General features: G+C 44.7%; 1 protein-coding gene across 1 annotated transcript in view; it reads left to right on the top strand.

The window, feature by feature from the left end:
• The window catches only part of med13a (mediator complex subunit 13a), an 87,571-nt gene that overhangs the window by 50,985 nt on the left and 8,895 nt on the right, over positions 1–27,691 (top strand). The window contains exons 5-21 of the mRNA XM_080483590.1: positions 4,464–4,664; positions 4,748–4,942; positions 5,082–5,244; positions 6,578–6,688; positions 9,431–10,192; positions 11,466–11,682; positions 15,006–15,036; positions 16,102–16,223; positions 16,509–16,599; positions 18,398–18,609; positions 19,596–19,792; positions 23,204–24,126; positions 25,132–25,299; positions 25,808–26,031; positions 26,142–26,331; positions 26,607–27,045; positions 27,132–27,363. Coding sequence (XP_080339716.1) covers positions 4,464–4,664; positions 4,748–4,942; positions 5,082–5,244; positions 6,578–6,688; positions 9,431–10,192; positions 11,466–11,682; positions 15,006–15,036; positions 16,102–16,223; positions 16,509–16,599; positions 18,398–18,609; positions 19,596–19,792; positions 23,204–24,126; positions 25,132–25,299; positions 25,808–26,031; positions 26,142–26,331; positions 26,607–27,045; positions 27,132–27,363 — 4,478 coding nt within the window. The remainder of the gene's footprint in view (positions 1–4,463; positions 4,665–4,747; positions 4,943–5,081; positions 5,245–6,577; positions 6,689–9,430; positions 10,193–11,465; positions 11,683–15,005; positions 15,037–16,101; positions 16,224–16,508; positions 16,600–18,397; positions 18,610–19,595; positions 19,793–23,203; positions 24,127–25,131; positions 25,300–25,807; positions 26,032–26,141; positions 26,332–26,606; positions 27,046–27,131; positions 27,364–27,691) is intronic.

Genomic DNA, 27,691 nt, shown 5'->3' with positions numbered 1-27,691 from the left:
GTGTTGACGGTATTACTTAGTCATTTAAGTTAATTACCTGTGCACCTCCCTGTGCTACCACATACCAGTATGTACCACCATGTACCATTACCACCGACTACCATGTACCCCATTTACCACCATGTACTACCATGTACTAATATGTACCACTACATTCCACCATGTACCACTACTATGTACTACCATGTACCACCATGTACCATTACCACTGACTACCATGTACCACTACCATGTACCCCATTTACCACCATGTACTACCATGTACTAATATGTACCACTACATTCCACCATCTACCACTATGTACCACTACTATGTACTACCATGTACCACCATGTATCACTATGTACCACTACTATGTACTACCATGTACCATTACCACCAACTACCATGTACCACCATGTACTACCATTTAATTCAATTCTATTCATTTACCACTACTATGTACTACCATGTACCATTACCACCAACTACCATGTACCACCATGTACTACCATTTAATTCAATTCTATTCATTTACCACTACCATGTACCCTATTTCCCACCCTTTATTACCATCTACTAGTATGTACCACCACTGTGTACTACCATGTACAACCATGTACTACTAGATACCACCTTATACTATCATGTACCACCATGTACCACCACCACTGCTTGTATTACTGTTTTTTATAAACGTTGTTTTATAAACTTTTGCTTCAACTGATGGAGAAGTAGTTTGATTAGTCTTGTAGTGAGATTGAAATATTCAGACGATGTTGGACACACCCTGAAACCCTCCTCGGATACACTGATCCATTCATGCCTAAACGAAGCAGACGTGTGCGTCTGTCCTGCGTTGTGCAATCAGCGCAGTGAGTACGTTGTGTGTCGGTACACAGGTGTGTGTTCTCACCACCGCAGTGTATTTCCCCTTGGCTAACCAAGCATAGCGTTGAGGAAGGGCTGACTTCCATCCCTCCCTTTTCGTCCATCCATCTCTGGGTCCTCCTCCCCTGTCCTCTGTCTCTCTCTCTCTCTCTCTCTCTACACTCACCTCTGCCAAGCTTGGTTTGCTGTGCGGCAGAGCGCTCGGGCAGGCAGTGCTCTCCAGGATGTGACCTCATAAAAGGGCGCAGAGCGAATGTAATGAACTCTCAGCCCATTACACTGATCTGAGCACATTTGACATGTCTTCAGGGAGCCGGAGATAGACTCACGGCCAGAGAGAGGCAGAGGCAGAAGGGATGGATGGAGCGGAGGGTGAGGTGGGGAGGAGCTAGGAGGGAGAAACGGTAAACCATTTCCGTAATTGCGCTGAATTTGATCTCTTCTCTACAACTGCCCTCAGGTCTTAGGAGTTGTACGCGTGCGGCAGGAAAAGCCGAAACGAAAGCGTAAAAGGAGCAGGCTTGAATTTAATCAAGGTTAATATGATCGGCCGTCGCTGGATGTTGCTGCGTAGGGCAATATTTAAAAAAAAAAATAAACCTTTGTTCTTCTCTGGGTTGTTTTTGCTGAGGTCGTCTGAGGCACATTCCGGACTCATTGTCTCACAAGCTACTTGTACTAGGTGCCCTGAATGCCTCTTGGGTTTATTTGAAAGCAGAAAGTGTTATTCCCCAAGGTACCAGACTTGCTCAGGGGTTCTCCCCCCCACCATTCTACCGCTGTCTGACTTATCTGTGGCTGCCACCTGCCCACCCGGTCCTTCCAACATCCACATGTGAGATTTTATTTCAACCAATGTTGTCCAAACCGTCTCATTGTAAAGTGGTAATCCTTGATGATTTCAGCCCGGGCTGATTTGGCAACAAGCGTGGTTACCGTGGTAACAGCGAGCGCGGCTGGCCACAGCAGAGCTACTTTGTCAGAAATACAGTTTGAGGGCAGCTGGTGCATCTGTTCCCCTCAGAACTGAATAAACTCTGCCTGATTTTAATGAAGCAGTCAGTCGATAATCTCGACAACTACAGTGTGATTTAATGCGTAACGAGTTGAGAGTAGCTCTGCACGTAGCCACATGTTGTTTGGAAGTTCGAGGTGCACAGCCTGTTGATTCGCTGGGTGCTCCTGCCCGCTCATCCTGATCCACTGTATTGTTGTTTGGATAATCGCAACTCTTCCAACAGAATCAGGAATTTTTTTCAGACAACTTCATCTATCACACTTGGTTTTGTCAATACCGTTTACTTATTCCACTCCCTGAAGCAGCGACTGTCTGGATTAAGACGGAAGGCTACATCACACAGCTCATTTTTCCTTGGGGTGCAATAAAAAACTACATACAAACTCAAACTGTGCCCTCAGCCATGCCAACGAATGTTCTCTGTGTGTAAAGCTTGTGCAGACGTTTTCATGTGTCAGCGCTCTATGTAAAGGTAGTTTATGTTTTATTTGTAACCAGATTAACCTTCAGATTAGATGCAATTCAGAGGCTGTTGATAAAATATTTTATTTTAGAACTTAAGTACATTTTCATTTTTACCTTGGACATTTATCACAGTTATTTTCTGCCTCAAGAAATCCAAACATTTGATTGGTTTAGGGAGAGATCAGAGGTCACCATTGTTTTCTTTGAGTTTTAAAGTTGAAGTCAGTTGTCAAAATAGACCGTTTTTAAGGAGAAACATAAAAACATAATTAAATTGTAAGGGTTATCATAGTATTACTTCGTGCAGGGGTTTCAGTGCATGCGGCCTGTGGGCCACAACCGGCCCACAAAGAAGCTTCAATCCGACCTGCTAAACCATCAAACAAAACATTTAATAAAAAAAATAAAAAAAAACACTTCTTAAGAGTAGCGGGCACGACACAACACTGAGACCCGAGCTGAGATATTGGTGATGCTGCCATGCTGTCAGGGTGAGTTTGTAAAAATGTGCACTATGCAACGGCTATAGGAGAAGTTTGGAGACGTTTCACTGTATTTTGCATCAGAATGGTTTCATTAAAAATGACTTTTTGTTGAGGATTCTAGTCATTTTATGTAATAATTGTTTGGCTTTGTAAAAATACAGCCATGTTCAACCTGTATACTCTCAGATTACAGGTACTCTAATTAGCAGTGCAATACAATACTGCCACTTTAACAAAGTGTATACTTTTCCTGGTTTTGACGGTGCAGCCAGGAAGGTAATAATTCAGCTTTATGAGTATTATAAGAGTTGCAATAGTTGGTAGTGGTGACTTTGACTGCGTTACAGTCTGAGGTGTTTCAAATATTCTGCCCTGCTGAAGAATGAAAACGGTTCAAAGTACATCTCCCCTGAAACTTCAAGCAAATTTCAGCATTACAGTATCTTCATAAAAGTTAAATTGCTGATTTTACTGGATCGTATTACATTGTGCATGTGTACCCAGTGGAGTGTCCAGTGAGTTTGTATTCAAAGTTAATGAGAGCACAGAGGGATTAAGATACATACAGTAGATAGACTGTCAGAAAACTGATAAACCTACTATACAGAGGGATACTTGGTGAGCACAGACCTATGAAATAACTGCTTGAGGATTTGCTAAATATTAATAGCAACAAACAGATATGTCTTTATGAAAATTTTAATTGTTTGTTTAAATAGTTGATAGCCTTGGGTTTTAAAACCTTTAATTAGTTTTTTTTCGTGTGAGACGACCAGTCACCAGCTCTATCTCCTCTAAAGGACTGTGGATGGATCGCTCCTTCCTCACTGTGTCCCTTTCCTTTCCATTGTCTCCTTCCATTTTCCTATCATGGAAGCCGCTCTGCGGTCCAGCCACTGGATCAATACCTGGGGACCAAGGCCATCCAGTCTCGTAATGACATACTCGAAAGGCAGAGCAGAGAGGGACATTAACAAATGCTCGCTCACACACCCACCCAGCCGGACCGCTCGCGGAGCCATTATAACCCCACTCCACATTCCAATGCATAATAGATACAGAGAAAGAGGATGGATGCAAAGCAAGATGACAGGTTGTGTGCGCGCCTGTATGCATGTCGCCAGTTGATATGCATATGCTTTCTCTGCTCATATGTATGCATTATGCATGTTGGTTTATGGCGCTGTCTGCACCGGCTGATGGATGTCGGTCTGTTCTATAAGCAGACTGATGGCTTCTCCCGGCGACTCTCATATGTCTGTGAGGTCAAGTGTGTTTGCCGAGGAGTGGCCCTCTTTATAAGCCTCTGTTTATGGGCTCTGTGAGGCCGCTGCTGCCCAATAATTGGCGCCTGCAAAGGTCAACGCACTGTAGATCTGGATGGGGATGGAGAAAAAAAAAAGGAAGGATGAACAAGATCAGAGGATGTGTTGTTTGCAAGAGAAACTATAGAAACAAAAGATAGAAACTGGGGATGAATTGAATGCACTGAAAAAAACCTCATTAAAAACATTAAAGTTAAAGATCCGGAAAGTATCGACATAAAACTGCAAAAGAAACAGCCAGAACATGAGTGATCCAAGCTGACGTTGTCTCGTCTTTCGTCTCTCCCCTTTTTGTCCAGTGATCCTGAGTCCGTTTGGCTTGAACGGGACACTCACCGGCCAGTCGTTCAAGATGTCAGACCCACCCACCCAGAAGCTGATAGAGGAGTGGAACCAGTTCTATCCCATCAGTCCCAGTGCCAAGGAGTGTGCGTCAGAGGACAAGGCGGAGGACATGGACTGGGAGGACGACTCTCTAGCCTCGGTGGAGGTCCTCGTTGGTAAGATTTGTTATATTTTCTGCTCATTGAAGACGTCGGAGTGTCTTTTTTTTATATCTGAACGTCCTCATGTGTGTCTGCAGGCGGTGTGCGTATGGTGTACCCTGCCTGCCTCGTGCTGGTACCGCAGTCGGACATCCCTGTCGTGGCCCCTGTGGGGTCCTCACACTGTACTGCCGTCTACTCGGGTGGCCACCAAGTGCCTGCTTCCCAGCGAGAGCCTGCCATGTCTTTGGTGACCCTCACCCCTCCGACTTCACCTGAGGAGGCGCAGACAGGTAATGGAGCAAAAAAAAGAAAAGAAACACTGGATTTATAGGACTTAGGTCCCCAGTAAGAGCTTTCTCTTGACATGGTCAGGTGAATCTGCTATTTCTTTGTGTAATGGTCTGTTAAACTGGCTCTCTCTGTCCCCAGTGGACTCTCACTCGGCCCAGAAGTGGGTGAAGATGCCTTCATCATCCGACGCGTTCAGCGTGGACAGAACAAGTCACCATGGAGGGAAGATTCCACGCCGGCTCGCCAGTCATGTGGTGGAGCGTGTCTGGCAAGAGTGCAATATCAACCGAGCTCAGAACAAGTGAGTCTGCCGCAGCTGCACTGCATGTGGCCTGAACCTTTTGTTGCTTAACATCCGTACCTGTAGCAAAACATAGCAGGGGGGAAATTTAATTCTGCTGTGAAAAGTGCTTTGAAAGCACAAGTGTTACTATTTTTATAATCAGTTAAACTGCAAAGTGAGTAAACAGAAGGGAGATCAGTATTTTGCTGACTTTTTGCTGTCCAGACATCAGTTTTTCTCGGGACATTTACAGTTTTTGTAGGAACTATGTAGATACGCTGTTTAGAGATCATATAAGCGCCATATGAAGCAAATATTGCTCACCATTAAATTATACAGAATTTTGTGAAAATATGCAAATACAATGAATGTATTTTCACGAGATAGAGTCGTCTCACATGCCGCTGTTTCTAGAAAAATGCAGTTTTTTGGCTGCTTTAAAATAAGAAAAATGGAGCGTGTACCCACTTCTCCAGGGAACGCTACACCTCTGCTTTCACACACACTGCTTCTAAACAAAGGCCAGAAAGAAAATATTATTCAGGTTGGGACGAAAGACACTTTCTGCGTCTTTCCTAAAAATTGACCACATTGAAAGTTGTTGATCTTTTATGGGATGAATATACATCAATGTCTTGTCGTCACTTTGATCTTAGTCATTAATGTGGGATGCATGTGAAAAAAACAGAAAAGATAAGCACACTGTCCAAGGATTAAGTTAAGTGTCTTGTTATACAGTATAACTTAGGGTTATATATATATATATATATATATATATATGTATATATATATATATATATATATTTGCTGCCTGCGTTCTGATCTGACATCTGTCACATATAAACTATACTTCTGTTTTAGGCGTCAGCGCCTCATTCATTTATGCATATTTAAGCGAAACAAGAATAAACTTGAAGGGATATAATAATCAGAAATAATTAATCTAGCAGTGTTCTCGCAGTTTTGTCTCTTGGTCTTTTGGGCTAGATCAATGTCAGTGGAGCTGACACATTGGGAGCGCCCCAGTATCTGCGGCCCTTTGACCAAGCACAGAATGTCGGCTATAGTTAGCTGCTAGCTTGTCAGGCAGAGTCTCATCGCTCCGAGGAGGGTGATGAAATCAGCCTCGGTTCAAAGCCTTAACCGATTGTTACTGCATACTGAAGGAAACTGAGACAGGGCCGTGCACTTCTCATGCTGTCATCATTTTATCATATGTATTTGAGAGATCGTATTAAAAGGTTACCTGTCGTTAAGCTAAAACAGGAATAGGTAAGAGCTCGCCTTCTGCAGGTTTGTGTTTTAAAGTGTTTTTTTTTTTTGTTTTTTGTTTTTCTCCCTCACTCCCCAGGCGGAAGTTTTCAGCTGCCACAAACGGTACCTGTGAGGAGGAGCTGAACGAGAAAGTGGGAGCCTGGGATTTCGTGGGGCATTCGCAGAGGTCGTACTGCAGCTGTTCGAGGTCAGTCACTTTTCCGTAGCTGATGTACACCGCAGGCGGGCATTGCTCACCCCCATGTGCACTCAAAGACATTTCAAAGAGGTTGCACGGATTCCACAGGGCTTTAAACGGTGGCCCAGCGGGCCGGAGTCAGCAACATATCTGCAAGTTGAACTCGCGTCTAGACTTTGACAAGCTTATTATTCTTCATATTTTTCAATTTATCATTATTTTGTGTAAGTGACAGCTGCGGCGGGGCTGAAACCTCCGCTGGGCTGCGTGTTTCTGTAAGTCAGACTTTTTCATTCCCGCTCTGATGGGTGTAATTTTAAGGGGGAAAGAATAGTTTGACCTCTGATGGAGCTCCCCAGGTGGACTGTGAATGTGAAAAGAGCGTATGTGGCTTTCACCCTCAGAATGTTGATGAATGAGCTTAAAAAGTAAATATGTTCACGAGTGTCTGTTTTAATGTCACTGTTGTTTTACCTGCAAGGGCAGTCGCTGCTGAAGTACACTGCGAATCTGCAGCGAGCCTCTGTCTCCTCCATATTTCAGTTTCAAGCACCCATCCTAAGAACACATTAGCACAGTGATGGCAAGCAAGCCCATCATTTAGCACATAATGATTTGACGGTTTAATGTTAATGGGATTGTTTGTGTTGGTTAAGTTTGTTTACACCTGTAGTGTTTCTCTTTTACGAGAGGATTCCAGTATTTTCTCTTGTGCCACGTTTTGGTTTATGACAGTCCTCGGGGACTTTTTCTTCAAATCAAATAGCAATTTGCAGTGTGACAAATCCCTGAGTTTTCAGCTTCTCCGTCTCCTGATCAGCTGTAGTTGTTAGACAGACGAGCACACGGGAAGACAAAGTCAGTCCTGTGCAAATATCACACGTGATCAAGCGAGCTTATCGCATCGGAGGCTAACTGATCTCCAATCCAGCGGAGAGAAAGAAAGCTGGGTTTCATAGTGAGCAAGGTGCAAATATGGCTCCAACAGACCTGATCGGTGTGAGCTTGTGCATACTCGGCGTGGGGATTCCTCTGCACTCTTTTCTGACCTCACCTGGAGCGAGGAGAGCCAACTTGGACCGCAGATGAAAGCCGAGTGGATTGGGCCAGTCAGCTGGGGCATGTTAATTTGCTGGAAGCCACCCAGCTCTTTGGCAACACGGGGACGGGATGCTTTGCATTGCCAGTTTTAATGGCCATTAGCTTTGTTTTGTAGATGTGTCCACTTACAATGACATCTAATTGTCGGGGCACACTGCTGCTCCACAGCTTCTTCATCAGCATACCTCACGTGTGCCCACAGCAGAATGCTGCAAAAACAGAAGTTAACTAAACACTGAACCCACACTCATTACTACTGGGATGGAGAAGGTTGTCGAGTTATTATGAGGAAAAAAAGCAAAGTAGTGTGGCCGTAAGTGTTGAACATACAGCCCCCAAGCCAAAATAACTTAAAAATGACTAACAATAGTTTTTCAGTGTTCCTGATTTATACACCGGGGATCACACAGTTTGGTTTTGTTCGTTTTTTTCTTTCTTTTTGCAAACGTACTTGTTTTCTCAGAGAGATACAATTACACATATGAAAGAAAAGCAGTTACTGGCCAAGATGATAAAAACAATGAACAGCATGAGTCCCAACAGACCAAACTCCTCAACTTTAAAAAAAATAATTTAAAAATACAAATAATCCTACTAAACAATAATAATCATAGTAATAACAATAACAATGATTAAAAATAGACGGAAAAAAACTGTTAAGAAGTTGAATGTAACTATGTGAAAGTGATATTAATAAATAGACACTCACAACATTAGATCTTGAAAGTATAAGTCTGCTGTCGTTGCCATGCTTTTGAGTGTTAAACAGCATTAGTCCTCACTAATTTCTCACTAATTCCTCAATGAGAAATTAGCCGGGGTGTTTGAATTTACAATAATTTAAGATTAGGGTCCTTGCTAGTAGAGTTGTGAAAACTGTGACACGTCTACTGAGTGTGGACACTGAGGGCGCGAGACTCCAAACAAACACCAAACTGTTTTACAATATCGAGACCCAATCCGAGAAGTCACGAATACAGCAGTGCAAAAAGCTACCTTCCTCTTTTCAAAGTCACATTAACATCAAAACCATATTGTGAGGTTGAATTTACATGCTGAAAACTGCAAAACGCAACAGGTCGAGGACATGGTGTTTGGACATTCCATTGTGTTTTGCATTACTAAACACGGCTTTATGTTGAGATTTCTTTTATTGTTTTTTAAGCTGTTTACTTGTTGAGGTTTTGTCAAAAGGCATTATACAGTGAGAATTACTTTTTTTTCTTTTATTTTCAAAACACTTTATTTACTTCATTGATTTTCTATTTGGATCATTTAGAAAAAGATGTCAAAGCTTTTAGAGGATTTTGCTTTTGTTTGTTATTCTGAATATTAAAGAAAGCACATCATTGCTTTTGTATATTGGACGTTACAGCCACAATCTGGATCATAAGTGAAGTGTTCTTGATTGATTTGGGATGATTTAGTGAGGCTGTCTGGCAGCAGGTAATTGAGTTAATTGATGTTTTCTGGAAGGAGCAGATGTGAGGGTTTAGTGGGAAGCTTTTATGTTAGCTGTTCAACATTTCTGCATTGTGAGAGTGAAAAAACCTCATGTGAAGTCTTTGTGGTGTGATGGATCATATCTGTCTCTGCTGCCGTTCTGCTCAGTGTCTCATAGTCTCATCATGTTTGTCTTCTCTCCTGCAGATACAAATCAGTGAAGCAGCGAGCAGGCAGCACCCCGGGCCAAACTCAGTCGGCGGGCCAGCCCTCCCAGCCTCCTACCAAGCACAAAACTGGAGGGGAGAAGCCGGAAAAAGGCGACAAGCAGCAGAAAAGACCCCAGACGCCCTTCCATCACCGCAGCCTGGCGAGCGACGAAGCCTCCATGGAGACGGAGACGACGGCAGGCCAGCGGCTGTCCATGAGGAGTCAGGATGGAAGCCGATTCTCCAGTATTCGCTCTGAGGATGTATCCGCCATCCAAAAGGTCCCTCAGCTCCACAGCGGCGGGGTCGGCGCCGGGCCGTCGGACCAGTCCAACTCCCCCCAACCCCCACCACTCAGCCCCCACCCCTGTGAGCGTGGTGAGGAACCTGGAGAGGGCATGAAGAACCCTTCAACCCCCAACAGCCAACACTTTTACCAGCCGCCCCCGGAGCCCTGCCTGGCCGGGACGAAGGGCGGCGGCGGTACCGAGGAGCCAGGAGGGCCGGAGGGCCTGAATCAGCACTTCCACTCCCATCACCCCCACCCTCACGCCGGAGCCTCGGCCTACTCCGAGCCTCCTGAGCCCACTGTGTATGTCGGCACCGCAATCAACCTGGAGGACGACGGCACCCACGCACCATGGAGGTTATTCAACCTACCCCGCAGGAAAGAAGCCGAGCTGCCCACACCACTGCTGCCGGGGGACAAGCTGAGGGACGAGACCTCCACATCGCAGGACAACCTGGTGTCAGTCACAGAGTGAGTGGCACCTGCCAATTCAAATCATATTCTGACGCGCAGGGCGACCCACACTTCAGTCACTTATGACTTACTACAGTTTAGCCTTTCAGTCAGCTGACCTGCCTCCTGTGTTAGACGGATCCCGTGCCGGCTTTGAAGCACTCTCATAGTGCAGAAAAAAATTGTTTTGAAAGACTAATGATGCAAAAACCACCTTTTTCCTTTCCCCCCTCACGCTCCCACCCATCTCTCACAGTGTTCACTGTAGTGCTTAGCTGCACACAGCATGTTAATCTCCAGCTATGTGCCCTTTGACATCATACATCACCAATGTGCAGGGCCAGCACTACACACCACACACACACACAGCTACCAGAGAGGAAGAGTAATGATGGGGTTAGATAAAGATAAACCTCTGCTATTGTAATGGAGTTGAAGCTCTTAGATGTACAGTTTGCTGCCAGGCAAGAAAAAGAGAAATCTGTTCGGAATCACATGTGGACGTAGCCAGGGGAGCGTTGCCCGTTCATAGGCATACGGGGTGTCCGGCAGGGAAGCAGAGTGGACATAGTGGGAATTATCGGTGGGGTTATGCAATCCCAAGGGGCCGGACTATTCTAGTGAGCTGTAATCCTCCCAGCCGCAGCTCTGAATGGTGGCTAATCTCCAGCCCAGACCACTGCACACCATCACCTTGTATCAGAGCTGGACAGGCATGACGGGGGGGGGGCAGAAGTACAGAAAAATGTCAGAGCCAGTGAAGGGGAGGGGATAACACATAAGTTGTGTCAGTCCTTCATCCTCTGCCAAGCAGCCAGTGTTTTTTTTTTTTTTTTTTCAACTTTTCCATCATACAACTGGGCCACATTCACCGCTACACTAGACATTTTGATGAGTGATGTCACAGCAACAGGTGAAAGCTGTCTGTCTGCGAGGGTGCAAACAGTCCATGCTGGAGTCGCCATGTTTTCCCAAATCCAGCAGAAATGTAATTGTCTGACAACAAACATGATGCATTAGCTCTGCTGCGCGACAGCTGTCAGAACGGTTTGCCGCTGCTGCCACTTCCCCGACTGCAGGTATAGCAGCACTGATATATGATGAATTGATACACAGCAGGTCGTTCAAAAGCTTCTTTGTTTGAAATCTTTCCCTTCAACTTTTAATTGCGCACACATCTTGGACTTTTTCTAGCAGATTGTTACTACAGCGGAATTTAAGTCTGTGCTTTTCTATCTTTCATCCGATGCAATCCCCGAGTCCTCACTGCTCGCTATTTTCATTTTCCCAGGGTGATGTCCACATCTAAATGGCCATTGAAGGTGTCAGAGGAGCGGGTTCAGATGTATCGAGCCAGGAGGAACCAGTACCTATCTGCAGCTGTAACTGATGGGGACCACGAGCCCGAGGTGGACCCCTACGCCTTTGAAGAAGGAGATGTCAAGTTCACATTCTCCAACAAGAAGGATAAGGCGGGCGGGGAGCGCGAGCCGGGCAAAAAACACAAGGTAAGGCGAGCCAGAGCAGAGGAGTGAAGAATGTTTCTTGTTAGCAGAGGATCGCTGGCCCGGGCCTCGCTGGATTGGTTGCTGGAATGGATGTATTACAGCCGGCTTTTTGTGAAAATGGCCACTTTTTGCTTATTGTCGCTCTGGACAAGGGCATCGAACAGAAGTCAGGTAGAATGGATGGCCGTGGCTCGCGAACTATTGGATTTGGTCCCATATGTGCATCTACTAAAAGGTAGATGAATTGAAAACAATTTTTGCAACATGTTTCCATGACAACAAACTCCAAGTCCTTTTCCTGTTGACAAATATTATCTTTGGCCAACCCTCAAACACAAAGCTGTATCCATCAGAACAGGCTGACTCTGGGTTACACATTATATAAAACATTATTTAACTGATATTTATTGCTTCTTGATATGACTATTTAATAATTTAAAACCTTAATTGCCATTGCAAAAACACCAAAGTTATAAATTTAAGTAGAATTCTTTTGTCTTATTGATTACATGCAGTCACCATTGAAGGTTGAAATGTCCTGCCACTCAGCTTTTTTGTTGAACTTGACTACCTGCTTGGTATATCACAAATTTATCATCGTTTTGGTGTCAACATGTCCTATATGCATGTAGCAATAGACAGATTAAACTACATGCTCTGCATGTCAGCCAATTTGGCTGTAACTGGATGTTACCCTATCGCCATTGAAGCCCGTCTCCTCTGCACGTTTGAATGGTTGTAGTCCTGAAGCTTCAGGGTCGTGATGGTGCATGGGCAGAAGAGTGAGTAAATTCTAATCGAAGGCAAACTTTGTATTCTCTACCTGGAGAAATGTTTCTCATCTGTTATTGACAGAAACCAGATCAAGCTGGACAGGAGTGACTTGCCTTCCCAAACTGGTCATTTTTAGGCCCCGTTTACACAACAACAAGTGAAAATGCAAAATTTTTGTGTTTTCGTTTTGGCGAACTTTTTTGTTTACACACTTGACATCAATGTAATTTTCCTGTACAGCCACTATTTGGTGACTTGTTATTGCAATGACTCAAATATAGAACATGGACTGGGAGTCATGACATTCTGGAGGCAAACATTGTTGTTACTGTCCATCCACATGCACATGTGCAGAACTATTTACTACGGCCATGGTGCGCATGCATAGTAGCAGCGTCTCCGAAATGTTGTGCTTTCCCCTGTTTCCAAGGAGACGGAACATTTTCAAAAAGTTGTGGCTCCGAGCGTCGTTGTCGTGTAAACGGACACCCAAAACGCTATAGAAGTTTTGAGTTTTCACTTCAAAATGTCACGTAAACGGGGCCTTAAAAATAAATGATCTTATGTTGTCAACAGATTCTTTTTAGTTTGTCTACATCTTACCTGGTACCCGACATGAAATCACAAAACACGTATAGGCAGTCAGAATAACCCAAAAAAAGAGACAGTCAACAGCCCAACAACTGCTTCTGAAGCCCTGCTGGTGGGAACTCAGGCAAGACCGTCATAGGGATTGTAAATTTGGGGGCAACGGTACAAAAAAATTTGCATGTTTGTTTATTTTTAGCAAGTCATATTGAGATTGCAACGCTACATCATGCAGCCCCACTACCTGCCACTCCTCCATCATGACGGCTTGACCTGGAAACGTTGACTTACACTCCAGAAGTTCAGAAATCGGTTCTGCTCCGTGCCTCCCGGCTGCTTTCAATCCCTCTCGTAGCCACAGCCCGTTGGATTTATTACAAAAATGGTCGTGACAGTTTGAAAAATGTGCAGCAGCGTGAAGCCTTTTTAAAGGCAGTGTAGAGTGTAACCACTTCATCCACGCCTTCTTCACTAGTTGCTCGGGGTATTAAAAAAAAAAAAAAAAAGATGGGAGGGGGGCAAGAGCTCAGATTTTGAAGATCCGAGAGGAGCCGAGGTAGAAAATAGGACATCAGCATCCTCAGTAACACAGCACTAAAAATACCACTTTCTACATTCATCCGCTTTCACTGAGCAGGAAACCATTCCTGAATCACTATTGTTATCAAATAGTTACAGTTCCCCGTTCTTCCTTCACTCCGCCCTCACTTTATTCTTCTGTTTCCAAACAAAGACTACCTGTTAGCTGAGAGGGAGAGGTAGTATGTGCTCCACAGTGCTAGACGCCAGACTCACTGACCCATTATGCTCAAATATATTTTCCTCCTTGTGTCCGGAGAAGACCTTGCACAGGCCCGATCTGTGCCGAAGCGTTGGGGTGAAGGCAGCTCTCAGCGGACTGAAAAAGTCCCCAAAGAGCAGTCTGTGCAATGGAGCTCTTCCACCATCTGTGTGCTTTATGTGCCGTGTGGATATCCATCATGTGCCAGCGGGTGCATGTGTGCACATGTGGATTCCTTTTCTTACCAGACAAATAATTCCATTGTGTTAGACCTCGTTTTTATTGGGAAACTTGAAATATTGTAGCTGCTGTTTGCTTAACCTCCTTCCCGGCTCGTGTTTTATCTGAACCTGGAGCACCAAGAAAACGCCTCCTTGTGATGGATGAATTTATTCTTTGGACTCGAGAGCTATTGACGAGGCTACAGGCCATGTGACATACGCTATAATGGGCCATCATTTGATCGCTGCGCAGAAGTGGTGCACCCCTGTCAGTGCCTGCTAAATTAAACATAAGATGCACACATGGAAAAAAATAAATAAAGAACGTTTGGATAAATGAGCAAAGTGTGGAGCAGTGAGGTGATGGGATGCTTTCACGCCTGCAGCCTTGGAGTCAAACAAGCTTTTGCAATATGTAAAGAGCAGACACATACACAGTTTTCCTCACCCAAGGCTAAGTTATTGACATGGGGTTAAGGCATCATTGCCACCTATAGATTGTGGCCTTGGCGTGGATGCTGTGCACTGCTGAGGATTGGGCCTTTAAGGGAGACAGATTAAAACCTGCGTTACTCAGAGAAAAGCCCTGGGGCATAATGAAATCAATGGCTGGGACATAACATTGCCGTTCCCCAGCTAGAACTGCTCAGCAAACAATGTGCACACAAGCAGCCGTCGGAGCACACCCACTCAGACAGAGATGGCCGGCCCTCCCAGATATTGATGTCTGGGTGGGAGCCTAAGAGGCCATTCCTTGGATCACAGTTTCTCTCTGATCTATGCTGGGAATCTCATTTGCCACAACATGGACAGGCAGTCCCTTCCCCTACTTTTCTCCATCATGATGAAAAAAAAAATCTAAATTTTTCGACTCTTGATGTGCAAAGTGAATATTCACAATTTTAGTTATTTATTTTGTAGCATGTGATTCTAACCCTCCTGTTTCTTCTTGCTCGCAGGGGGAAGACGGAGGAGCGGGACAGTCGGATGGTAAGGAGCTGGTTCACTCCTTTCAAATGAAAACGCTTTTGTGCTCGGCGGCGCTCGAAGCCAATGAAACTGCAACTTTTTCAAAACAGCTCACAACAAACGACAGGTGTAACGACATGTGTAAACAGGACCTCAGACCCTCACGCCTCTGCTCTCACAGGACCTTCACACTCTCACCACAGGATGCACTTCAGTTTCAGTCTGACAGGCTGGCAAACTGAAAACGGTTTTGTTGAGGTCTCTGGAATATGTCAGCAGACGCTCCACTCAGCTTCGAAATAGACAACTCTCCTTCGTCGTTATTTTTAATTTAAATCTCATATAACAGATTTGTCATGCCGTGAGCATTTTGATAATTGAATTCAGATGAAAATCTACCTCAAGGATTGGTTTAAAGGAGCAGTGAATTGAGGCCATCCGAAAAAATCGGAGTAAACAATCACAGTTCAAACCGAGACGATTTCCTTCATTAAGTCCTCAAGGAGCCAGACTCTACTTGTGGACAAGAGCTAGAGCCCCGAAACGTTTGCGTGTGCATGCATCGGTGCTCGTTCACCACTTCTGTGGGGACCTAAACATGTTTACACACACATTTTATAGGGACTTGTTTTCCACATGCAGAGAAAACAAGCTTCCATAACAGAAATTAGAAAAAAAAATAGAAACTTATAACTTGTTTCAAGTTAAATGTAAGTTTAAGTTCAGGGTAAGAGTTAAGGTTTGGATAGTAGTAGGTATAGGAAATTAATGTAAGTCAATGTAAAGTCCCCTGTCAGTAATAATGCATTGTCTATGTGTGCATGTGACATTCCAATGCGCTATATTTTCTCCAAAAAACAACCACAATCTAATTCAAACCATGAAACTTGCACATATTCTGAATTTATTGCATAGTCTCTATTTGATAAACTTAGTTATTTCAGTTGGACGCTGAAACTTTTAACTTGAAAATTACTGATTAAAATCCTAAACCAGGGGTCTCAAACACATTGCAGTGCTGCTTAATGTCAATGGGTGAGGCGCTCCAAGTAATTCTTCAATGTGTGTGTCTGTGTTTTTCCGCAGACGCTCAGCGTGCGGCTGCTCATAACCGCATGGCCTCCACCAGCCTGATCCACGAGACGGACCTGGTGGTGTCTATCAACGACCTGGACAACCTCTTCAACTCAGACGAGGATGATCTGGCGGTGAGTAGAGATGAACTGCAGTGGATATCTCATTATACTGTGTGTGTATGTGTGTGTTCGAAGGAGAGTGAATTTTCTTCACTTTGCCCGTCATCAGCCGATATTTCTCACTTTCCCCCTGCTATTACTCTGAGAAGATGTCATGTGTGATAGTGACTCTCAGGCCCCACAGGTGTGAGAAATGACTCTCAGTTTAGAGCAGTAATAATTAACTGACACCTCCAATCACCTAAATGGTCACGTGTTAAAAGTCTTTCCTTTTCTCTCTCCCTCGCTCGTCCACAGCCTGGTTCCCGGCGGCCGGTGAACGGAACGGACGAGAAATTTGGCAGCAAGGAACCGAAGCCATCTACTTTGGACCCCGTATCCTGCATTAGTATGTATCTCTCCATCTGTCTTGCTCTTGCTCTGATTTCCCCGATGTGCCGTGTCCTTTAAACTACGAGGATGGATTTACCTCAAGTGTTAATCTTGAATCAGATTTGTCACACCTGTGAGCCCCTGGAAAATTAAGAATGGTACTGAGAATTTGCCAGAAGCCACTTCGGCTCTAAACGGTGTATTCCCCCAGCGCAGGATCTCGGCTAAGTGAAATGACATCATATCTTTTAATCCTGTAAATAAAATTAAAGGCTGCCTGGGCTCAGCCTGTGCTCACGCTTGGCTTTGCCACCTAGTGGTGGAGCTTGTGTTTGGCATGAACTTGACAGTCTGTCAGCGTTCGGCTGGTAACTGACAGCTCAGAGACATCCTGTTGCTGCTGTCTTGCCTGCCTGCTTTGTTACTGTACTGCAGGCTCGCCGCGCTCACACTGGAGTCTCACCTTCAACTTACAACCAATTTGTTGGCTCAAGCACAGCTGAGCTGGGCCTTCCTTTTTTTTTTTTTTTTTTTTTCCTGTGGAAAAACAAAACGCTTTGTTACTTATTGTTAGGTGTGAGCTCAGGGACACTAATGTAGAACTGAAGACAATTTAAGGACACGGTATACTTTACTCTGAAGGAAATTGGTCTCAGATCAACCATTGTCTTTTAGCTTTATAAACCGGTAATGTACAGTCTTCCACTCGGCTCTTTACTGTAAATGGTTTGTTTTCCCTCTGGATGCATCTTACAAAACAAGTATATGGTGTGAGAGTTGCAGGTTTCGGATATGGCCGTGCTCTCATTCAGTCTTTAGTGCCTATAGAGAGATAAGCCATAACATTATAACCACATGCCAAACACTAGATTTCCTTTTTTTTTTCTAGCTCTACCATAACAAGCTGCTTGGCTTTCAACATCCCCGTATCAGAACCAGCAGTAACTTCTGCAGCTTTAGGATAGCGTTACTTTTTAAGCTTGAATAGTAACGCTATCCTAAAGTAAGAAATGGCAAAATAAACATAATTCTTCGACTTCTGCGGTTTATTTGAGCTGACAAGGACTCACAAGAGCTGCGATTTTCAAGATGATCTGAATCCTGATTCTTGCAGAACAGCTCAGATTCACATGCCTGCTCCTGTTTTCTGCTTCCACCACTTCAACTCGGGCAAAATATTCACCTGCCGTCTTAATATGTCTTACCCACTAACGCATGCCATGATAGAAATATAATCATTATTCATTTATGTTGTGGCTGATCTGTATTTTCTATATCTCAACTCTGTATCAAGGAGACAGAACTACCGTGTTAGCCGACATTTCTTAACAGATCAAATAAAAAAGAAAACAAAAAAAACAAACATTGCTGCAGCTTTGATTAAATCTTTAAGAACGTGTGAAGGATAAAAGCTGAGCAGTTTTGTCAGTTTTGAGCAAGATATTAGATTCCTTGGTCTGCATCTCTTATTCTATTCATATTTAACATTGTGCTTGTTGTATTTAGCTGCAGAATAATGACACACACATCAGGAAGCACGCTGACAGAGTGCGTAGTAACGCTCAGAGCTTAAAATGACACATTTTACATTATGCACATAATTGTGCATAAAAAGTGGTTTGTGTCTGTGAAGCAATTTAAACACAGCGAAGAACGTGTAATTGAGGTTTCCTTTTTTTTTCTTTTCTTTTTTCCCTGTTACCCTCGTGTCTCGCAGCGTAGGCTTCACGATAAGGTGTTACTCCGTGTTTCTGACACAAGATGAAAAACTGAAAGCCTTTTGGTCTTTTTTTTTTTTTTTCCCCCTCCACCAGGTTCAGCAGATCTGCATCAGATGTTTCCCACACCTCCCTCTTTAGAACAGCACATCATGGGCTACTCCCCCATGAACATGTGCAGCAAGGAGTACGGCAGCATGGAGGCCAGCACGGGCATGACCACACTGGACGGCACCTCGTCTCTGGGAGGCCACTTCAAGATCGAGGTGGAGGAGAGTTTCTGTAGCCCCAAGCCATCCGAGATCAAGGTGGGTCTCCTCTCGCTAAATCTCCCAGGAGTTATTGCTCTGACAGGGAAACCTCGGCTGACATAATTATAGGCTCTGGCACAACTGAGTGAATCCGCCGAGTGAATTTATGGCCAGAATTAGAAGACGTCATAAGTCTGAGTGAGTGATCGGCGGTGGATAAATGTTCTTGGGTGCTTATTTTGAGGCAGCCGGTCAGATTGACAATCCAGTGTTCGGCGTGCGCCTCAGCAAGCATCTGATCGATGGAAGTGCCCATGAGCAAAGCAGAGGGAATGCTCACTTCTACCTTCCAGTTTGTGCTTGGGTGTTGTCATTTCTGAGATATACTGATTAAACTACAAATGTCATATTGATTGGAAACAAATACATCGAGGTTTTCTAACAGATGTTGAGCACACAGAGACACTTACAGTCACATACAGTCTCAAGTGTTTCCACCCTTTTGCTCACAGTTACTCTCAACCTGCAGGGCCCTTCTTTATCTTTTTTTTTTTTTCCCTATTTAAGAAAGTCTGCAAATTGCACAAAGATAACCTCGCAAAACTTGTAGCAGAAAGATGAATCGGTGAAAAGAGAACAAACAGCGTACAAAGACAGTTGAATTGAATATGGCTTCATTGAAGTCGTGGACAAAATTAGAGCTGAATTCATCTTTTGCGGTGAAAAACCGGCAAATGAAAGTTGAACAAAAATGAGTGTAAAAGGAACTCGTCATCACAAAATATTACAAAGATACTAGAGTTTAACATATATAAGATGATCCCACTTTTTCCAGGGTCTCATATTTGCACAAACACTGTATTGAGGAACCATAATAGAAGAAAGTCCACAGATCGCCTGATAAACAGCAGATTTCTTTTGCTGACACAAGCATGTGACACTTGTAAACAGGAAGTGTCCAGTACTGCCTTTTGAAAAGATTAGAATCATACTGTTTTTCCTGTAAATTAATTCCATTCTTTCTTCCTCCATCCACCATGCAGGACTATTCCTTCGTGTATAAGCCAGAGCTGTGCCAGGCGTTCGTGGGCTGCTCCATGTTTGCCCCCCTGAAGACGTTGCCCAGCCAGTGTCTTCCCCCAATCAAGGTCCCAGAGGACTGCATCTACCGGCCGAGCTGGACGGTGGGCAGGGAGATGCTCAACCCTGTTCCTGTCATGACCTTCCTCAACAAGGACAGGTACGTGACTGCTGATGGTGATATTATTGACGTTACTCTGCCATTTGTTTTGTTTTTTGTCTTGAGGTGTTTGTTTTTTTTAAATAATTGGTCGTAATGACACGAACGGAGGGAGAAACGCTGATTCAGCTGCACCCATCGCTTCGCACTGTGTGTGCAGGGAGGCGTGCAGTCAATCCCTCTGTGCTCTCTTTCTGTCCACCCCCGGTCTCTCCCCGGACACCACCTTAGCAGGCAGCTCAATTTCCCATGCATGGCTGCCTCGGGCGGAGCAGGGAAATGAGTGTAAAATGCCTTCTTGGTTGAAGATGAGGATTATCACTGGAGTGGTGAGATGGGCCCCCACAGCGGCTCCATGCCACCTCACTGCTCACAGCAGCTTGGCGTCTTTACTGTATCTGTCACTGCTCCTCTTCGCTGCACAGCTACACCTCCTCTGCTTCCTCTTTGTTCTTTATTGTTAATCTGCATATTTATCACAAGAAATCCTTGACTGAAGCTGGATTTGTCATATGTACTTTTTTTTTTTTTGGATTCATTTTGGGTGGACTGATATATTATCACACATTCGTGTTTACTGATCTTTTTTCTTTATTTCCTTTCCATCTCGACCTTCATGTTTAAGCGCTATTGACTAAATGTTCAACCAAGCGTCCAATTTTTAACAAACGATACCAACATTGTGAAGAAATAACTGGCCTAGAGCAAATACCAAAGTGTTTCTTCAGGTGTAGATGTGAAAATGTTTTTTCTTATGAGAATGAGAGCTGCACAGTGCGTGTAATGAAGCGTTGGTGTATAGCAGGAATGGGACACTTGGATCGTGATAGGAGCAACAAAGATTTCATCCTCTCCACCAGAGAAACGCATTGTAACAGAACGGCTGTAAACTCAACTAATTAATCAAATCTTGTGCACCTCCCGCAAAATACATTCAGTTTAGCAATTCTTAACCCTTCTTTTTCAGTTTTTCTATAAAAAAAATACACTATAATGTGGCCTGTGCAAAACAACTTGCAGGTATTTACATTTTTTTTTATCATGTAAACAATGTTAGGGTTAGGTTTAGATTGAGATCCTGAAAATGGCATTAAAGGGTTAATAAACCGACACTGCTCCAAAAATAATAATGCATTAAAATCAATTATTGAGGGTGTAATAATCCTACTCCACATGAAATTCTAGTTTGCATCTAGTATTTTAAAAAAAACATTTCATATTTTGTGATTTTATGTTTTAAAAATGTGGGTTAAAATTCTGTCAGTGGCATCAAATGGTTAAATTTATTTAAGAAATGCATGTAAATCTAACGGTTATGATCAGGAGTGAAGTTGGTCGATAGTTTTAATGCATTGAGAGTGTTAAAAAAAATCATATCTTTATCACACCTTTTTGAGAAAATATTTTGCACAAAGTGTAAAAGGTGAGATATTTTTTTACTAAACTCGCACTGCTCAAGACGAAGTAATGCACTAAAATCATTGTCAATTATTGATATAACCAAGGGCGCAATAATCTCCAACAGAAGTACAAGCAAATGTAATAATTATGATCCGGAATGAAGTTGGACGGGCTCCACATGTCTAATATATAGCCAGTACTTTTAGTAGGTTATTTTTTGGAGGATTCTTTTTATATATATATATATATTATTGTGTGTGTTCATTTGAGAGTTGGGCTCAGGCTTCCGGAAAGTGCTCTGTAGAAATGATGAAGCCTTGTGCCCGGTGGTGCCTTCGCCTCGGCCTCCCCCCGGTGCTCGTGCCCTGGCTGGAGACGGCGTTGTGCTGGGACTTCCTTGTAATGGGCCTGCGCCAAGAGTTGTTCCCCACATACAGCTAGGGACATGATGTGCTCGCTCTCCCCTCCCTCCCTCGCTCTCTCACCCTCCCCTGCTTTCTTCATACACACTTTCTCTCTGCTTCCTCACAGTTGCTTGCCAGCCCCAAAAATAACCCTCACCTCAGAGGGACTCTTGTTGAAATGTTTATTGAATGTCCTCGTCTCTCCCTCTGCTTCTCCTGGCTACCCTTTTCCCTCCCTCCCTCCCTCCCTCCCTCCCTCTCTCTCCCTCCTGCATTCTTGTTCTCTCATGTGTAAACATGTGCACAGTCTGAGCCCACTCTGCATTCCTTTTGTAGTGAATGTCGTCGTGCCCTACTGCCTTATTACTCCAACTGTCTTCACAAATTCGGTGAGACAGTGAGATAACGGCACGTCGTTATCTGAAGCAGTGCTGTTCTGGGACAGAGGAAAAACAGCTAGATTCTCTGTGCCAGTGCTGGCTGTGCTCCTAGACACAATTAGACTTACAGCACAACAAGAACACAGCTGATGGTACACGTTTCTACACATGTAGCACATAATCTCATGACAAGGCTCGTTTTATATCTTGTCTGTGCAAAGTGATAAGGGTTTGGTTTGGTTTTTAGTTGAAATTAGAGAATTATTTTTTTTTATTTTAAGATTTCTTTGTTTCAATTCATTTCAAAAACAGCCAGTGTCAGTAAGGCAAATTATTAATCACATTTTCTGAAGTATCTGGATGTAAGATGACCCTGATTACAAGATGACCGACCTTCAAACGTTGCCTTTAAGAAGATATGAATTTCTTTATATGACGTTAAATTGTGCTATAAATAGCGCTGATACAAATTAAATTAAAGAGCACGACGTGAACAAACGGGAATGTGCGCTTGACTCTTCTACACTTCTTAGATCTTTTCAGATTTGATTTCATTTCATGTACAGTCTTCATTGTCGTCAGACCCTCCAACACCTGCTTGGATTCTGCTTTCACTCACTGCCGTTCAAAACTGCTTAACAACAACGTCCAGCACCTGTAGCAAAGTCACTGTTTCTCGTGTGTCCTTATTGTTTGAGTGACTGCGGGGAACACCACCACTTTCGGCACGTGATCCACATGACAATATTAGAACCCCGTTATAAGCTTCTCATAATATTTGGCCATGATGTTAGTTTTCTGACGGTTCTCTTCCACGATTCAAAGCGTGTCTTCTTTTTACTTCTGTTTTCTATTTAGGTTGAGAATAGCTATAGAAAAGACAATCCGTCAGTAAATTTCATATATGACAGATGACTCTACTGGACAGAAGCACAAAGTAAAATCGAATGTTGTATATAATGGAGGAAATACTCAATCATGGCTTGAAGTGTACCAGATAGTGTCAACTACAGACATTCATTTGCTGGTTTTAGGAGATATTTTTCAAGTTATCTCTTCGAAGAGACTAGATATGTCCATCGTATCTGCATATCACCAGAGCAAAGTTGAAGTCAAGTCACAACCAGCTTTAAATGAAACAACACACAAATTATGGTGACTCAAATGAAGCTATAAGCAAAGTGGCTTTATGTCTAAATGTTGTGCTTCATTTTCTCTGCTTTCAGTAACATCCCCAGTGTGGGCAGCACCATGGACCAGGACTACAGCCAGTCCTACACGCCTCAGACCCACACGCCCATCATGTCGAACAGCGCTCCACCGAGTAACAGCGGCGCGGGCATCCTGCCATCACCAGCCACCCCGCGTTTCTCTGCCCCCACCCCACGTACCCCGCGCACCCCACGAACACCCCGCGGCCCCTCCAGTGTCCAAGGCTCACTCAAGTACGAGAACTCGGACCTGTACTCTCCAGCCTCCACCCCCTCCACCTGCCGGCCGCTCAACTCGGTGGAGCCGGCCACGGTCCCCTCCATCCCCGAGGCCCACAGCCTCTACGTCACCCTCATCCTCTCCGAGTCCGTCATGAACCTCTTCAAGGATTGCAACTTCGACAGCTGCTGCATCTGCGTGTGCAACATGAACATAAAAGGAGCCGACGTGGGCGTGTACCTGAGCGACCCGGTCAGCGAGGCCCAGGAGGCCTGCAGCTGCGGCTTCAGCGCCGTGGTCAACCGGCGCTACGGCAACGGCTCCGGCCTCTTCCTGGAGGACGAGCTAGACATCATCGGCCGCGGCTCGGACGTCAGCAGAGAGGCAGAAAAGCGCTTCGAGGAGCTGCGGCTTCACTCGCTAGAGAAAACTGGAGTTGGGAGGGGCGACCGCGTCCCGGATGAGCTGATCCTGCTCCTGCAGGACCAGTGCACCAACCCCTTCTCACCCATATCAATCCTGGAGCATGACGTAGTGACGCGGGGGCCGAGCGGGGCTCCCATACCTGCCTGTGTCAGGGTGGAGGAGAGAGACTACCACAGCGACTGCTACATGGCCCTGGAGCACGGCCGGCAGTTCATGGACAACATGTCGGGGGGAAAGGTGGACGAGGCGCTGGTTAAGAGCACCTGCCTTCACCACTGGGCCAAACAAAACGGTGAGAGAATAACGCATCTCAAGCACATACATGCAGATCTCAGATTCAAGTATTATAGTCTTGTATATAAATGACTGTATGAAGAAGCAATGCAACAATATGCAAATTTCATTTAATTTTTTTTTCCTGTGTTGTTTATGTGACACCGGTGCTGCGCATGTGCACGAATGTCTGTGTATGGCGCCTACATTCGCATTGTTATTGTTTCTAGTGTATTGTTCTCTGCACGCATGTGTGTGTCTTCATTACATAAACAAACAACAGCACCCACTAGTGGCCCTACAGGGTCAGACCATATATCTAATGATGATTCTTGATTTATTAAGCACCTTTTTGAAGTCAAAATGAAAATTCTTCATATATTATTGACAAAACATTTACATAAAAAATAATGGTGTCATTGCACAACACACGCCTGAAACAGTTGTATAAAATTAGTGAGGGGAAAATAAAATAGCAAACCACATATAAGGATACTATATATTTGGATATAATCATGGATATAAATGTCGGCATGTATAAAACTATAAAAAGAGTAAAATATACAAAAGATTGAAATGTGAGTGTTAATTAAGCTTAAAAGTTGCAACGTTGTGAAGTAAAAGTGAAATCATGGTCAAACTGAGGTAAAACATGGATCAAAAAAAGTCTGCTAATATAAATAGATAAACACTCGAGCATGAAGTTGCAAGATGAGAAATTAAAAAAAACTGCATCCTTGCATATTTAATCTAAACGTTCTCTTCAAGTAAAGTTCAAGTACTTATTTTTCCAACCTTTTTCAAGGGTCGCCGCATTTTCTACCCTGATAAGTTGAGAAGCATCAATACTTAAGTATTCATGTCAGACAAACCTGGAATACCTTCAGGACGTCTGGTTTGGAAAACACCTGATTAAACTTGAGCCCGGGAGACTTTAACAGCACGCCGAGATGTCTGGTGTAATTATTTTTTTCCCACACCCACTCCTCTGGTTTCTCATTTTGGGGTCACTTGTGTTCTCCAGCAGTGGACGTGAGCGCGCTGTGCTCTCAGGACGTGCTGCGGGTGTTGATGTCCCTGCAGCCCGTGCTCCAGGACGCCATCCAGAAGAAGAGGACGGTGCGGTCGTGGGGCGTTCAGGGTCCCCTCACCTGGCAGCAGTTCCACAAGATGGCCGGCCGGGGTTCATACGGTAAAGCTGTGCAAATGTTTTCACCGGCTCCACTGTTCCAACTGAGGCTTTTGTTTTCTTCTCGCTCGCTTATAAATAAATCAGAGCCTCCCCCCTGCGTCAACAGAAAAGTTTTCACAAATAAGATTCCCGAAGAAACTCCCCGAGAGTGAAAGGACATAACACTTTTTTATTATCAACTGGAGCACAAAAGTATTGGCTTTCAAGAAGTATTATGGCTGGGTCCACGGTATCCACAGTGATAAAAAGAAACAAAAAAAACTAAACATTTGGGATGTGTGTGTCTTGGGGCAGAAAAAGTGTATGTCGTGAGATCACAAGAGAGTGTGTTCCCTCTGGTGTGGCCCAGATGTCGGCTCTGCTGGGAGGAGCTGTCAGATCCTCGGGTGACCTCACATTCTGATGCACAGTGGAGAGCTCGGAGAGGAGCTGACACCTTACCTGTTAGCAGCTCTCACTTGCTATCCTGCTTTTTTCCCTTCACTCATCTTCTCCCGCCTCCCCGCAGGCACAGACGAGTCCCCGGAGCCTCTCCCCATCCCCACCTTCCTGGTGGGGTACGAGTACGACTTTGTGGTGCTGTCTCCGTTCGGTCTGCCCTACTGGGAGAAGCTGCTGCTGGATCCCTTCGGCTCCCAGCGGGACGTCGGGTATCTGGTTGTTTGTCCTGACAACGAAGCCCTCCTCAGCGGCGCCAAGAGCTTCTTCAGAGACCTCACCGCTGTCTACGAGGTGAGAAAAAAGTGCATCCAAATATAACGTCGGCGATGACTCTGCCGCTATTCCACAATAACTTTCATTCAAACTTCCACTAAGTTGTGCTCACCGACTTCTTCCTGCAGTCGTGTCGATTGGGACAGCACCGGCCCATCTCCAAAGGCTACCCCGATGGCTTAGTTCTTGTGGGTGGCAGCGGAGCCAAGAGCCTCGTGGATCAGCCAGTGAGCGAGTGGTTCCTCAAGGCTGCCAGCAGCAACAGTGACGCCTTTACCAAGCTCAAACTCTATGCACAAGTTTGCCGCCACAACCTCGGTACGTGACATCGGCCCTGCTTCTGATTCCGCATGGCTGCTGCCTCTTCTGTTGCTCAATTCCGAAATCATTCAGCTTTGTTGCTAAATTCTGCCATGCGCTTCACTGCATTATAGCGTAAATATAAAAAGGCTAACTCGGGAACCTTGACTACTTGAAAAGAGCAGAGCTCTGAAATGCCAAAAAAGAGTGATCAGGTTGATGAAATGGAATAAATTGAGTGTTTTTATAGTGTAGCCTGGATTGTTTCATGATATATACGCTTTCGTTTTCAGCTCCATACCTCGCATCACAGCCATTAGACAGCTCCCTCATCACGCAGCCCAGCCCCCCACCCTCATCCAACCAGACAACAACCAGCTCCTCCTCCAGTGCAGTCGGCCAGCAGAGCACCACAAATACCGCCAGCTCCTCGCTCCCTAACAGCACCACAAACAACAGCAGCAGCAGCAGCAACAGCAGCAGCAGCAACAGCGGGTCTGCAAACAGTTCTGCGTCATCCAACAGCCTCGTGACGTCTTCAGGCCAGCCGGGCAGCACGATACAATCTGCTAAGCCCAATTCCTTCCCCCCATTTGGAAACTTGGGCAGCCAAAGTCATGGAGGCGGCCCCCAGGGCGGACAGCTGGGGCAGCAGGCTGGTACCCAGAACACTGGCACCTCAGGGGAAAACTCCAGCACCCAGCCGCAGGGGTCCACAGAGCCCCCAGAAAGGTACTGCCCAGCACTAAACCTGCAACAGTACATGGACTTCTAGCGACATGTTTTGATTAACCGTGCTCTTCTTGTGTTTGTGCCAGCACTTTGGAAAGAGAGAAGGTCGGCGTGCCCACCGACGGAGAGTCCCACGCTATCACGTATCCACCCGCCATTGTCGTTTACATCGTGGACCCCTTCAGCTACGAGGAGGCCGACGGTGGGCCGGGGCCCGTGCCGGCTCAGTCCAGCGTGTGGACGCTGGGTTTGCTGCGCTGCTACCTGGAGATGCTTCAGTTTCTGCCCCCACACATCCGCAATTCCATCTCAGTACAGGTAATCCCATCTCTGAGGAAGTTCACCATGGTTATTGCTGACCTATAAAGTACAAGATTTTCATATTCAGTACAAAAGTAACTGCACTATATACAAAAATCGTATTTGTTTAACCTGTAGAACTGATGTATTTTACTTTGTGAAAGTTTCTCGCCTGTTCTGTGTTTCTGTGTGTATGGTAATGTGGAAACTTGGGGAGTTTTCTGACTAATAATGTGAATCATCAATGTTTATGGGGCAGCTCTAATATATGCAGAGTTGTATTAGATTGCATTGCATATGCATGATGCATTCATTATGAAAAACAGAGCTGCACAACTGGAAATTA

Source organism: Lipophrys pholis (genome assembly GCF_963383615.2).
Source record: "Lipophrys pholis genome assembly, chromosome: 16".
Classification (NCBI taxonomy): Eukaryota; Metazoa; Chordata; class Actinopteri; order Blenniiformes; family Blenniidae; genus Lipophrys; species Lipophrys pholis.
Note: the sequence above shows the minus strand (reverse complement) of the source record. Positions and strands in the feature narration are given on the sequence as shown.